Source organism: Salmo salar, chromosome ssa17 (assembly GCF_905237065.1).
Source record: "Salmo salar chromosome ssa17, Ssal_v3.1, whole genome shotgun sequence".
Classification (NCBI taxonomy): Eukaryota; Metazoa; Chordata; class Actinopteri; order Salmoniformes; family Salmonidae; genus Salmo; species Salmo salar.
This window is the reverse complement of record NC_059458.1, coordinates 33,275,889-33,291,228: the sequence shown is the minus strand read 5'-3', so window position 1 is coordinate 33,291,228 and position 15,340 is coordinate 33,275,889. Positions and strand designations below refer to the sequence as shown.

At 45.7% G+C, this 15,340-nt stretch overlaps 1 protein-coding gene across 4 annotated transcripts in view; it reads left to right on the top strand.

Annotated features, from left to right (window-relative positions):
• scml2 (Scm polycomb group protein like 2) overlaps nt 1-15,340 on the top strand; it is a 48,503-nt gene that overhangs the window by 27,913 nt on the left and 5,250 nt on the right. For all 4 annotated transcript variants that reach the window (XM_045699508.1, XM_045699505.1, XM_045699506.1 and 1 more), the window contains 4 exons: nt 8,464-8,747; nt 9,051-9,180; nt 12,010-12,213; nt 15,050-15,232. In XM_045699508.1, the coding sequence (XP_045555464.1) occupies nt 8,464-8,747; nt 9,051-9,180; nt 12,010-12,213; nt 15,050-15,232 (801 nt within the window). The remainder of the gene's footprint in view (nt 1-8,463; nt 8,748-9,050; nt 9,181-12,009; nt 12,214-15,049; nt 15,233-15,340) is intronic.

Genomic DNA, 15,340 nt, shown 5'->3' with positions numbered 1-15,340 from the left:
AGCAGTCAGTTTCTAGAAAGGAGGGAATCCACTGTTTGGTGAATGAATGGCTGTTGCATCTCAGTCACCCGTAGATGTACTTAATGCAGATGATGTAGCTATTGTTTGCATGGCCCTGACTGTTTCAACCACTCTCTTTGTTTGCTCTGGTTGATTTGAATTATTGAAACGAGGGCTTATAGGGTACAGTCATTGATATTTAGGACTTCTGGTCTCTGCTCAGGGTTGGTATGTGTTAAGACAACGGAATTGTGTCAGAACCATGCAATAGAACCATGCAAATTGCTTCATAAATGTAAATTCCAGAATATAATTGTCCATACATTTAAATACACTATTTAGCCCTTAGAGAATTGCTTTACTCTCTTATGTTTATGGAAATAGTCACCCATCTTTTTATGCAAAAACCTTGTTTCTAATTATTAGAACATCCTGAAGTAGAAGTACTTTTCCATCAAGTTAAATGTTTTTTCACTCTAAAAATAATTGTTCTGTTTGATGTTTGACACAGTAACAGATTGTTTAAATGGGTCTACCTGGGGCTATCAGTACCACCCTACCCCCTCTCTAAACCCCAGTCCTTCCCTGGTCTACCATACTACCTCCTCTCTAAACCCCAGTCTTCCCCTGGTCTACCACCCTACCCCCTCTCTAAACCCCAGTCTTCCCCTGGTCTACCATACTACCCCCTCTCTAAACCCCAGTCTTCCCCTGGTCTACCATACTACCCCCTCTCTAAACCCCAGTCCTCCCCTGGTCTACCATACTACCCCCTCTCTAAACCCCAGTCCTCCCCTGGTCTACCATACTACCCCCTCTCTAAACCCCAGTCTTCCCCTGGTCTACCATACTACCCCCTCTCTAAACCCCAGTCCTCCCCTGGTCTACCATACTACCCCCTCTCTAAACCCCAGTCCTCCCCTGGTCTACCATACTACCCCCTCTCTAAACCCCAGTCCTCCCCTGGTCTACCATACTACCCCCTCTCTAAACCCCAGTTCTCCCCTGGTCTACCATACTACCCCCTCTCTAAACCCCAGTCCTCCCCTGGTCTACCATACTACCCCCTCTCTAAACCCCAGTCCTCCCCTGGTCTACCATACTACCCCCTCTCTAAACCCCAGTTCTCCCCTGGTCTACCATACTACCCCCTCTCTAAACCCCAGTCCTCCCCTGGTCTACCATACTACCCCCTCTCTAAACCCCAGTTCTCCCCTGGTCTACCATACTACCCCCTCTCTAAACCCCAGTTCTCCCCTGGTCTACCATACTACCCCCTCTCTAAACCCCAGTCCTCCCCTGGTCTACCATACTACCCCCTCTCTAAACCCCAGTGCTCCCCTGGTCTACCATACTACCCCCTCTCTAAACCCCAGTCCTCCCCTGGTCTACCATACTACCCCCTCTCTAAACCCCAGTCTTCCCCTGGTCTACCATACTACCTCCTCTCTAAACCCCAGTCCTCCCCTGGTCTACCATACTACCCCCCTCTCTAAACCCCAGTCCTCCCCTGGTCTACCATACTACCCCCTCTCTAAACCCCAGTCCTTCCCTGGTCTACCATACTACCCCCTCTCTAAACCCCAGTCCTTCCCTGGTCTACCATACTACCTCCTCTCTCAACCCCAGTCCTCCCCTGGTCTACCACCCTACCCCCTCTCTAAACCCCAGTCCTCCCCTGGTCTACCATACTACCCCCTCTCTAAACCCCAGTCCTCCCCTGGTCTACCATACTACCCCCTCTCTAAACCCCAGTCCTCCCCTGGTCTACCATACTACCCCCTCTCTAAACCCCAGTCCTCCCCTGGTCTACCATACTACCCCCTCTCTAAACCCCAGTCCTCCCCTGGTCTACCATACTACCCCCTCTCTAAACCCCAGTCCTCCCCTGGTCTACCATACTACCCCTTCTCTAAACCCCAGTCCTCCCATGGTCTACCATACTACCCCCTCTCTTAACCCCAGTCCTCCCCTGGTCTACCATACTACCCCCTCTCTAAACCCCAGTCCTCCCCTGATCTACCATACTACCCCCTCTCTAAACCCCAGTCCTCCCCTGGTCTACCATACTACCCCCTCTATAAACCCCAGTCCTCCCCTGGTATACCAAACTACCTCCCCTCCAAACCCCAGTCCTCCCCTGGTCTACCATACTACCCCCTCTATAAACCCCAGTCCTTCCCTGGTCTACCGTACTATCCCCTCTCTAAACCCCAGTCCTCCCCTGGTCTACCATACTACCCCTTCTCTAAACCCCAGTCCTCCCATGGTCTACCATACTACCCCCTCTCTTAACCCCAGTCCTCCCCTGGTCTACCATACTACCCCCTCTCTAAACCCCAGTCCTCCCCTGATCTACCATACTACCCCCTCTCTAAACCCCAGTCCTCCCCTGGTCTACCATACTACCCCCTCTATAAACCCCAGTCCTCCCCTGGTCTACCATACTACCTCCCCTCTAAACCCCAGTCCTCCCCTGGTCTACCATACTACCCCCTCTATAAACCCCAGTCCTTCCCTGGTCTACCGTACTATCCCCTCTCTAAACCCCAGCCCAGTCCTTCCCTGGTCTACCGTACTACCCCCTCTCTAAACCCCAGTCCTTCCCTGGTCTACCGTACTATCCCCTCTCTAAACCCCAGCCCAGTCCTTCCCTGGTCTACCGTACTACCCCCTCTCTAAACCCCAGTCCTTCCCTGGTCTACCGTACTACCCCCTCTCTAAACCCCAGTCCTTCCCTGGTCTACCGTACTACCCCCTCTCTAAACCCCAGTCCTCCCCTGGTCTACCATACTACCTCCTCTCTAAACCCCAGTCCTCCCCTGGTCTACCATACTACCCCCTCTCTAAAACCCAGTCCTCCCCTGGTCTACCACCCTACCCCCTCTCTAAACCCCAGTCCTTCCCTGGTCTACCGTACTACCCTCTCTAAACCCCAGTCCTTCCCTGGTCTACCATACTACCTTCTCTCTAAACCCCACCCCAGTCCTTCCCTGGTCTACCGTACTATCCCCTCTCTAAACCCCAGCCCAGTCCTTCCCTGGTCTACCGTACTATCCCCTCTCTAAACCCCAGCCCAGTCCTTCCCTGGTCTACCATACTACCTCCTCTCTAAACCCCAGTCCTTCCCTGGTCTACCGTACTACCCCCTCTCTAAACCCCAGCCCTTCCCTGATCTACCATACTACCTCCTCTCTAAACCCCAGTCCTCCCCTGGTCTACCACCCTACCCCCTCTCTAAACCCCAGCCCTTCCCTGATCTACCATACTACCCCCTCTCTAAACCCCAGTCCTCCCCTGGTCTACCATACTACCCCCTCTCTAAACCCCAGCCCTTCCCTGGTCTACCATACTACCTCCTCTCTAAACCCCAGCCCTTCCCTGATCTACCATACTACCTCCTCTCTAAACCCCAGTCCAATCCTCCCCTGGTCTCAAATCATATGGTTCATATTCACACTGCACCAGGGAGCTCCCTCCAGACCTCCCAGAGCTCCCAGTTCAAACTGAAATGGAAATATTACAGGAAGGAAAGCTGGGTAATACGGCTTGAGGCGTGGTCACACACACACACACACACACACACACACACACACACACACACACACACGGCCCCGACCCAACCCCCAACCAGTCATCCAGGCCGCCAGGCAGGAGCCACACTTCTCAGCCCCCTGTAGCAGCGCCCCTCACCGCCCCGGGGATCCAGACCTCCTGGCCACCGGGTCATTGGGTCAGCCTGAAATGACCCATCATGATTAACTCCTTACACTCTTACTGCAGAACACAGGACAGGTTTAACGGAATGGAATGGAAGGATCTATGTTAGAACAACTAGGGGGAGAGTTTAATATAAACTAAATGGAAGGTTCTATGTTAGAACAACTAGGGGGACAGTTTAATATAAACTAAATGGAAGGTTCTATGTTAGAACAACTAGGGGGACAGTTTAATATAAACTAAATGGAAGGTTCTATGTTAGAACAACTAGGGGGAGAGTTTAATATAAACTGAATGGAAGGTTCTATGTTAGAACAACTAGGGGGACAGTTTAATATAAACTAAATGGAAGGTTCTATGTTAGAACAACTAGGGGGACAGTTTAATATAAACTAAATGGAAGGTTCTATGTTAGAACAACTAGGGGGACAGTTTAATATAAACTAAATGGAAGGTTCTATGTTAGAACAACTAGGGGGACAGTTTAATATAAACTGAATGGAAGGTTCTATGTTATAACAACTAGGGGGACAGTTTAATATAAACTAAATGGAAGGTTCTATGTTAGAACAACTAGGGGGACAGTTTAATATAAACTAAATGGAAGGTTCTATGTTAGAACAACTAGGGGGACAGTTTAATATAAACTAAATGGAAGGTTCTATGTTAGAACAACTAGGGGGACAGTTTAATATAAACTGAATGGAAGGTTCTATGTTATAACAACTAGGGGGACAGTTTAATATAAACTAAATGGAAGGTTCTATGTTAGAACAACTAGGGGGACAGGTTAATATAAACTAAATGGAAGGTTCTATGTTAGAACAACTAGGGGGACAGTTTAATATAAACTGAATGGAAGGTTCTATGTTAGAACAACTAGGGGGACAGTTTAATATAAACTGAATGGAAGGTTCTATGTTAGAACAACTAGAGGGACAGTTTAATATAAACTGAATGGAAGGTTCTATGTTAGAACAACTTGGGGGACAGTTTAATGGAATGGAAATGAAACTTTGTCTTGACTTGGAACTAAAATATGTTTTTATCTATTGCTCGCTAAGCTGTTGTGGAGAGGTGGAGTATTGTAGTGTGTGTGTGTGTGTGTGTGTGTGTGTGTGCCCTGTCTGTGTGTGTGTGGGGGGGGGGTAGCCCTGCCCCGCCCCGCCCCTAGTGAGTGATCTTTCCCTCCTTGTGAAACAAAACACACGTCTATTCTTCCCCCACTTTCCCTCATCTCTCAATGAAACCTTTTTCCAAGCTTCTTAAGCAGCCATAGAGGCATTTTGCTGGCCCATAGAGAACGCTGTAGAGCCAGCCATAGAGGCATTTTGCTGGCCCATAGAGAACGCTGTAGAGCCAGCCATAGAGGCATTTTGCTGGCCCTTAGAGAACGCTGTAGAGCCAGCCATAGAGGCATTTTGCTGGCCCTTAGAGAACGCTGTAGAGCCAGCCATAGAGGCATTTTGCTGGCCCATAGAGAACGCTGTAAAGGTCTGCTCTCTACTAGACAACCAGTCTAGAGTTCTGTTGAAATAGGAGATGCTTATCAGGGCATATTTGACACACAGACACACACACACACACACACACACTGCTACTAATAATACAACTCAGAATCGTGGACTGACTTGTGCGGCCGGTGCCATTGGCTGCTTTTGTGTGATTACCCACAATGCCTTTCAATGTCTTTCTCTGGATGTGCCATTTTTTCCACCTCTATTGATGGACGGGTTGACTTGATGCTTTGAATGGCAGATCTCCTCCTAGACTTTCCACTCCATTGTGTTGCTGGGCCAGATAGAGAGACAGGGACCAGAAGGAGAGAATGCATTGAGCTCCAGTAGAATTTAAAAGTCTAAGTCAGTAGTCTGCTGGTCTTGATAAGAATTAGTTATAAACGACAGCTGAGATTAAATAGAGCAGTAATGAGAGAAGGATATTTGAATATGGTAGTTTTACCTGCTGCTGAATGAATGAATGAATGAATGAATGAATTACATTATTTAATGAATTAAAATGTTATTTTCGTGTCAAATCGCCAATTGGCAACCAATCCCTTATGGGATTAATTGACACATAAACAAACATTACAATAATTCACTATGATAATTAAATGATCATTCTTCTTCCAGTGTTCTCTGCATTGCGCGTTCCATAATGAGTGAAAAAATATATATATCTCAATACCTAATAGAAAATAAGGTTATCCTGCTATTGTTTGTCTTTATAGCTGGTCTGGGGATGTGTTTAGTCCTGTCTATATAATAAGTGTTTGTCTTTATAGCTGGTCTGGGGATGTGTTTAGTCCTGTCTATATAATAAGTGTTTGTCTTTATAGCTGGTCTGGGGATGTGTTTAGTCCTGTCTATATAATAAGTGTTTGTCTTTATAGCTGGTCTGGGGATGTGTTTAGTCCTGTCTATATAATAAGTGTTTGTCTTTATAGCTGGTCTGGGGATGTGTTTAGTCCTGTCTATATAATAAGTGTTTGTCTTTATAGCTGGTCTGGGGATGTGTTTAGTCCTGTCTATATAATAAGTGTTTGTCTTTATAGCTGGTCTGGGGATGTGTTTAGTCCTGTCTATATAATAAGTGTTTGTCTTTATAGATGGTCTGGGGATGTGTTTAGTCCTGTCTATATAATAAGTGTTTGTCTTTATAGCTGGTCTGGGGATGTGTTTAGTCCTGTCTATATAATAAGTGTTTGTCTTTATAGATGGTCTGGGGATGTGTTTAGTCCTGTCTATATAATAAGTGTTTGTCTTTATAGATGGTCTAGGGATGTGTTTAGTCCTGTCTATATAATAAGTGTTTGTCTTTATAGATGGTCTGGGGATGTGTTTAGTCCTGTCTATATAATAAGTGTTTGTCTTTATAGCTGGTCTAGGGATGTGTTTAGTCCTGTCTATATAATAAGTGTTTGTCTTTATAGCTGGTCTAGGGATGTGTTTAGTCCTGTCTATATAATAAGTGTTTGTCTTTATAGATGGTCTGGGGATGTGTTTAGTCCTGTCTATATAATAAGTGTTTGTCTTTATAGCTGGTCTAGGGATGTGTTTAGTCCTGTCTATATAATAAGTGTTTGTCTTTATAGATGGTCTGGGGATGTGTTTAGTCCTGTCTATATAATAAGTGTTTGTCTTTATAGATGGTCTAGGGATGTGTTTAGTCCTGTCTATATAATAAGTGTTTGTCTTTATAGATGGTCTAGGGATGTGTTTAGTCCTGTCTATATAATAAGTGTTTGTCTTTATAGATGGTCTAGGGATGTGTTTAGTCCTGTCTATATAATAAGTGTTTGTCTTTATAGCTGGTCTAGGGATGTGTTTAGTCCTGTCTATATAATAAGTGTTTGTCTTTATAGCTGGTCTAGGGATGTGTTTAGTCCTGTCTATATAATACGTGTTTGTCTTTATAGATGGTCTAGGGATGTGTTTAGTCCTGTCTATATAATAAGTGTTTGTCTTTATAGCTGGTCTAGGGATGTGTTTAGTCCTGTCTATATAATAAGTGTTTGTCTTTATAGCTGGTCTAGGGATGTGTTTAGTCCTGTCTATATAATAAGTGCCCTGTATACCAAGCTGTTTAAATTCAAAGATTTCAACCCTTAGCGAACCTCACCCCTAGAAAACCCATTGTCTGTATATTAGACTAGGTTTTCATTTGGTTCAACTGTCTTTTAAACTATTGATTGGCATGGCAGTGTTATAACAAACCTAAACCTCATAGTAGTAATGGTAGGTTGGAGTTTAGTAATTGAACATGTAACAGTAGCCTAGTGTTGTGATCTAGGTGAGATGAAGGCAGGCTGTCTGCAGAAGGGGATTACCTGGCTGGTCTCAGGGGAGCCTGACCCCTGACCTCTATAATGAAAGGGGGGAGGGCCCCAGACAAAAGACTTGTTAGACCCAGAGAACACAACACACTGGAAACGTATCCCTTATCCCCAATGTGATGGATACTCTGGTATGTCTCACCTTTTCCTCCTCTTAAAGATTCCTGCCTCTACTGCTTCCTTTTCCTCCTCTTAAAGATTCCTGCCTCTACTGCTTCCTTTTCCTCCTCTTAAAGATTCCTGCCTCTACTGCTTCCTTTTCCTCCTCTTAAAGATTCCAACCATTCCTTTCACTGACTCAATGTTTTGAGGGGAAAATGGGCGAGCAGCGAACACTTGAAATGTAGCCAACCAACACGAGGAGTGGAAATGTGACGCTTTGGATATTTGAAAGAACCTTTGGCTGCCTGGCTGGAGCTGGGGAGGTAGATTGTTTGTGTGTGGAATTGGATTGGAAGTAGTATTATGTATGAAGTCTGACTTTGAGCTGTGGCTTTTGAATCAAAGCGGGAAGATCAAAGTTGTTATTCATGTGTGTCAGACAGTGTTTGATCTACTGGTGCTGCAGAGTGTAGACTCGCTTCACCTCAGTGGAATTCTTAACGCGAATCGGAACAGACAGTGATTGATTTGTGTGTGTGTGTCCAGGAAGTCCTCCTGTTTTGCCTCCCAGAACCGTAGCTCCCCTTTTCATAAGCCTTAATACCATGGATTCATTCAACAATAGCTGTGTTTAAATGCAACATTATTAAATGAACCTTGGGTAAGAAACAAAAACAGCTATGGTCATTATAAGCTACGTTTTCAGTTGTTGTGAATGACTGAATTCCTGGTGATATTGCAGTGGCAAATAACTTCCCATTGTAATTTTCTAATTCCACCTTTTGCCTTTCCTCTCGTTTCAGTCACCCTCCCCAAGGCCCTCTTCCTCCCAGCCTCCTCCTCTCCCCCCACCCCCTCCAGACGCTCCATGCAGTCCCCCTCCTCCTATCGCCTGCCCCACCCGCTGCCCCCTCTGCCCGTGCGGAAAGGGGTCCGTGGCCGGCGCCCCAAACTCCAGACCATCGCCCTGCTCAAGGCAGCGGCGGAGGCCGCAGCCGAGGCTGCTCTGAATGGTACGCCACAGGTCTCCGGCTCCCAGCTAGCACCCAGACCCCATAAGAAGAGGGGGCCCAAGCCTGGGAGCAAGGTAAGGAGCTATGGTCAATGAACCAGTTTCCTGGATCCAGATTGAGTTTAGTACTGGACTGAAAAAGTATGCTTATTGGAACAGCATTTTTATTGTAAATCTGTTTAATGAAATGTACATGTGACTGGTTGCAGTGATTGGCTGCAGTTAACACTCCTGGAGGAGTTTCATATCCAGTCCAGTCAATTTACACGATGTTGTATGACAACATCACAGTGGTATTATTACAGTGGGTGTGTTGTGTAGTGTCAGTATATGATAGGGATCAAAGAGTTGTCAGTGAACAAGGTTGTGTTTGTTCAGAGGAAGCCACGTGTGCTGCCGTCCTCGGGGACAGGCTCTGTATATACTACAGCCTCTGAGACCAGACTGATCAACGTTCATGGACCAAAGGACAACAGCCTCAGCTCCAGCCCTGGAGTGGTCTCCACAGGTAAGACTCAGTCCTGTCAGGTAAATAATAACATTGATGCAGTTTAACAGATCGCTGTATTAACAGATATACACTGCGTGGACAAAACATCCAGCTCTTTCCTTGACATAGACTGACCAGGTGAATCCAGGTTGAAGCTGTGATCCCTTATTGATGTCACTTGTTAAATCCACTTCAATCAGTGTAGATGAAGGGGATGAGACAGGTTAAAGGATTTTTAAGCCTTGAGACCATTGAGACATGGATTGTGTTCCATTCAGAGGGTGAATGGGCAAGACAAAATATTTAAATGTCTTTGAACGGGGTGTGGTAGTAGGTGCCAAGAGCACCGGTTAGGGTCAAGAACTACAACGCTGCTGGGGTTTTCACACTCAACAGTTTCCTGTGTGTATAAAGAATGGTCCACCACCCAAAGGACATCCAGCCAACTTGACACAACTGTGGGAAGTATAGGAGTCAATATGGGTCAGCATCCCTGTGGAACGCTTTCACCTTGTAGAGTCCATGCCACGACAAATTGAGGCTCTTCTGAGGGGAAAAGCGGGTGCAACTCCATATTAGGAAGGTGTTCCTAATGTTTGGTACACTCAGTATATATGCCCACGCTAGAGCAGTCCAGCTGGTCCCTTGTTCTGAATGATTTAACTGATCCACCTAGAGCAGTCCAGCTGGTCCCTTGTTCTGAGTGATTTAACTGATACACCTAGAGCAGTCCAGCTGGTCCCTTTTTCTGAGTGATTTAACTGATACATCTAGAGCAGTCCAGCTGGTCCCTTGTTCTGAGTGATTTAACTGATACACCTAGAGCAGTCCAGCTGGTCCCTTGTTCTGAGTGATTTAACTGATACACCTAGAGCAGTCCAGCTGGTCCCTTGTTCTGAGTGATTTAACTGATACATCTAGAGCAGTCCAGCTGGTCCCTTGTTCTGAGTGATTTAACTGATACACCTAGAGCAGTCCAGCTGGTCCCTTGTTCTGAGTGATTTAACTGATACATCTAGAGCAGTCCAGCTGGTCCCTTGTTCTGAGTGATTTAACTGATACATCTAGAGCAGTCCAGCTGGTCCCTTGTTCTGAGTGATTTAACTGATCCACCTAGAGCAGTCCAGCTGGTCCCTTGTTCTGAGTGATTTAACTGATACACCTAGAGCAGTCCAGCTGGTCCCTTGTTCTGAATGATTTAACTGATACATCTAGAGCAGTCCAGCTGGTCCCTTGTTCTGAGTGATTTAACTGATCCATCTAGAGCAGTCCAGCTGGTCCCTTGTTCTGAATGATTTAACTGATCCATCTAGAGCAGTCCAGCTGGTCCCTTGTTCTGAGTGATTTAACTGATCCATCTAGAGCAGTCCAGCTGGTCCCTTGTTCTGAGTGATTTAACTGATCCATCTAGAGCAGTCCAGCTGGTCCCTTGTTCTGAGTGATTTAACTGATCCATCTAGAGCAGTCCAGCTGGTCCCTTGTTCTGAATGATTTAACTGATCGATCTAGAGCAGTCCAGCTGGTCCCTTGTTCTGAGTGATTTAACTGATACACCTAGAGCAGTCCAGCTGGTCCCTTGTTCTGAATGATTTAACTGATCGATCTAGAGCAGTCCAGCTGGTCCCTTGTTCTGAGTGATTTAACTGATACACCTAGAGCAGTCCAGCTGGTCCCTTGTTCTGAGTGATTTAACTGATCCACCTAGAGCAGTCCAGCTGGTCCCTTGTTCTGAGTGATTTAACTGATACATCTAGAGCAGTCCAGCTGGTCCCTTGTTCTGAATGATTTAACTGATACACCTAGAGCAGTCCAGCTGGTCCCTTGTTCTGAGTGATTTAACTGATACACCTAGAGCAGTCCAGCTGGTCCCTTGTTCTGAGTGATTTAACTGATCCATCTAGAGCAGTCCAGCTGGTCCCTTGTTCTGAATGATTTAACTGATCCATCTAGAGCAGTCCAGCTGGTCCCTTGTTCTGAGTGATTTAACTGATCCATCTAGAGCAGTCCAGCTGGTCCCTTGTTCTGAATGATTTAACTGATCCATCTAGAGCAGTCCAGCTGGTCCCTTGTTCTGAATGATTTAACTGATACACCTAGAGCAGTCCAGCTGGTCCCTTGTTCTGAGTGATTTAACTGATCCACCTAGAGCAGTCCAGCTGGTCCCTTGTTCTGAGTGATTTAACTGATACACCTAGAGCAGTCCAGCTGGTCCCTTGTTCTGAATGATTTAACTGATACATCTAGAGCAGTCCAGCTGGTCCCTTGTTCTGAGTGATTTAACTGATCCATCTAGAGCAGTCCAGCTGGTCCCTTGTTCTGAATGATTTAACTGATCCATCTAGAGCAGTCCAGCTGGTCCCTTGTTCTGAATGATTTAACTGATACATCTAGAGCAGTCCAGCTGGTCCCTTGTTCTGAATGATTTAACTGATCCATCTAGAGCAGTCCAGCTGGTCCCTTGTTCTGAGTGATTTAACTGATCCATCTAGAGCAGTCCAGCTGGTCCCTTGTTCTGAGTGATTTAACTGATACATCTAGAGCAGTCCAGCTGGTCCCTTGTTCTGAATGATTTAACTGATCCATCTAGAGCAGTCCAGCTGGTCCCTTGTTCTGAATGATTTAACTGATACATCTAGAGCAGTCCAGCTGGTCCCTTGTTCTGAGTGATTTAACTGATCCACCTAGAGCAGTCCAGCTGGTCCCTTGTTCTGAATGATTTAACTGATCCATCTAGAGCAGTCCAGCTGGTCCCTTGTTCTGAATGATTTAACTGATACATCTAGAATGAAGCTTTAGACATGTTCTAGTGCCTCCTGACCTTCATCTCTCTCTCTCTCTCTCCTCCAGTGTGTGTGTACGTGAACAAGCACGGAGCCTGCGGCCCACACCTGGACAGGAAGCAGTTGCAGCAGCTGCCGGACCACTTTGGGCCGGGTCCGGTCAACACTGTCCTACAGCAGGCTGTTCAGGCATGTGTGGACTGTGCCTACCAGCCTACCTTCCTTTTCAGCTTCCTACAGTCCCAGTCCGACGGAGGAGAGATCATCAGAGGTATTATAGCTATAGATATATAACCCTAGATAGGAGGAGAGATCATCAGAGGTATTATAGCCATAGATATAGAACCCTAGATAGGCTGATGTCATGTAGTCCCTATACATCAGAATGGAACAGTTGGTCAGCCATTTTAGCTGGGGCCTGTCCTGATATATGGTCTGTGGTTATAGCTAGTGTAGTATTGTTGAGGTGTTCTATGGTTGTGTAATGAAGGTGGGTCGGTGAACTGCTGTGCTGACGTGATGAGTAACTAAGCTTGCCTGTGAGCTGAAGACTTGTTAGCTTCCTCAAGCTCATGCCTGTAAGCTTTAGTTCAGCTTGCTAACACAGTCCTGTGATGTGTCGGAGACTCAGGTTCGAACTCAGATGGTCCAAACCTCACTGGACAGAAACACTAGGGTTGTTACTCCATGACATGATGAAGAAGCCAGAAGAACACCCCACTCCCTAGACCGTCTACTCTACACAGACAGGGCTACATATTCAAATAGTTCCTCAGTCCTCATTAAAATAATGCCAAATGGGAATATGGGATAGGCTGGGGATTCAATCAGGCAGTAGGAATTGGTTTAGGCTGCAGGGCCCACATGGTGCACTGGATAATGCCTGGTGGGATAAAGTGTGTGTGCAGCAGCTGATGTCATGTGTCTGGGGGTAATGAGAACTGACATGTGTGCGTAACCTGGTTTGGGAGGGGCTCCCTGGGGGGGTCCCAGTCTGTGTGTTGGCGGGTCATCTGATGCTGGGCCATCTGTTACTGCACCATATAAACCAAATAATCATGTCTGTTACCGCACCATATAAACCAAATAATCATGTCTGTTACCGCACCAAATAAACCAAATAATCCTGTCTGTTACTGCGCCATAGAAACCAAATAATCCTGTCTGTTACTGCGCCATAGAAACCAAATAATCCTGTCTGTTACTGCGCCATAGAAACCAAATAATCCTGTCTGTTACTGCGCCATAGAAACCAAATAATCAGTCATTTCTCCATCTGCTGAGTGCCTCTGCCTGCCTCTCTCAGTCCAGATACATACAGTTGAAGTGGGAAGTTTACATACACCTTAGCCAAACACATTTAAACTCAGTTTTTCACAATTCTTGACATTTAATCCTAATAAAAAATCCCTGTTTTAGGTCAGTTAGGATCACCAATTTATTTTAAGAATGTGAAATGTCAGAATAATAGTAGAGTGATTTATTTCAGCTTTTATTTCTTTCATCACATTCCCAGTGGGTCAGAAGTTTACAAACACTCAATTAGTATTTGCTAGCATTGCCTTTAAATTGTTTAACTTGGGTCAAACATTTCGGGTAGCCTTCCACAAGCTTCCCACAATAAGTTGGGTGAATTTTGGCCCATTCCTCCTGACAGAGCTGGTGTAACTGAGTCAGGTTTGTAGGCCTCCTTGCTCACACATGCTTTTTTTCAGTTCTGCCCACACATTTTCTATAGGATTGAGGTCAGGGCTTTGTGATGGCCACTCCAATACCTTGACTTTGTTGTCCTGAAGCCATTTTGCCACAACTTTGGAAGTATGGTTGGGGTCATTGTCCATTTGGAAGAACCATTTTCGACCAAGCTTTAACTTCCTGACTGATGTCTTGAGATGTTGCTTCAATAAATCCACAATTTTCCGTCCTCATGATGCCATTTTATTTTGTGAAGTGCACCAGACCCTCCTGCAGCAAGGCACCCCCACAACATGATGCTGCCACCCCTGTGCTTCACAGTTTGGATGGTGTTCTTCGGCTTGCAAGCCTCCCCCTTTTTCCTCCGAACATAACGATGATGATTATGGCCAAACAGTTCTATTTTTGTTTCATCAGACCAGAGGACATTTCTCCAAAAAGTACGATCTTTGTCCCCATGTGCAGTTGCAAACCGTAGTCTGGCTTTTTTTATGGCGGTTTTGGAGCAGTGGCTTCTTCCTTCCTGAGCGGCCTTTCAGGTTATGTCGATATAGGACTCGTTTTACTGTGGAAATAGATACTTTTGTACCTGTTTCCTCCAGCATCTTTACAAGGTCCTTTGCTGTTGTTCTGGGATTGATTTGCACTTTTCGCACCAAGTGCATTCATCTCTAGGAGACAGAACGCGTCTCCTTCCTGAGTGGTATGATGACTACGTGGTCCCATGGTGTTTATACTTGCGTACTATTGTTTGTACAGATGAACGTGGTACCTTCAGGCGTTTGGAAATTGCTCCCAAGGATGAACCAGACTTGTGGAGGTCTACAATTGTTTTTCTGAGTTCTTGGCTGATTTCTTTTGATTTTCCCATGATGTCAAGCAAAGAGGCACTGAGTTTGAAGGTAGGCCTTGAAATACATCCACAGGTACCTCCAATTGACACAAATTATGTCAATTAGCCTATCAGAAGCTTCTAAAGCCATGACATAATTTTCTGGAAATTTCCAAGCTGTTTAAAGGCACAGTCAACTTAGTGTATGTAAACTTCTGACCCACTGGAATTGTGATAGAGTGAAATAATCTGTCTGTAAACAATTGTTGTAAAAATTACTTGTGTCATGCCAAAGCTATAGTTTGTTAACAAGAAATGTGTGTAGTGGTTGAAAAACAAGTTTTAATGACTCCAAACTAAGTGTATGTAAACTTCTGACTTCAACTGTACAACCACATCAGCAGAACAATGACTTCAGGGGACTCTGGTTTAGTCCAACACTGACGTTTGCTTTCTCCCCTCTCCCAGTATGTAGTGATGGAAGGCTCATCTATGTCAAGCTGCCCCAGGCCTTCAGTGCCTCTGTAATCAGCTAGATACCATATGACTGTGGCTATCTGTTCTGTCTCCCACCCTGCAGTGCGGTCTGATGGGGGGATCCACTATGTCAAGCTGCCCCATGCCTCCTCTGCCTCCTTCGTGCTCAGGTTCATGGAGACTCTGTGTCACCAGCTGCAGAGTGACAACCTGTTCTCCTCCCAACCCTTTAGCCCTGCATTCATGGCCTCCACTGGACACACAGCCTACGACAGGAGCACGTCAGGTAATGCCTGCAAACCGTGGCGTGTGTGTGTGTGTGAGCTTTTCCTTATCTTTGTCACAAAGCCACAAGCCAGCATGTATTTTCCATCAACATACACCATCAACAGTC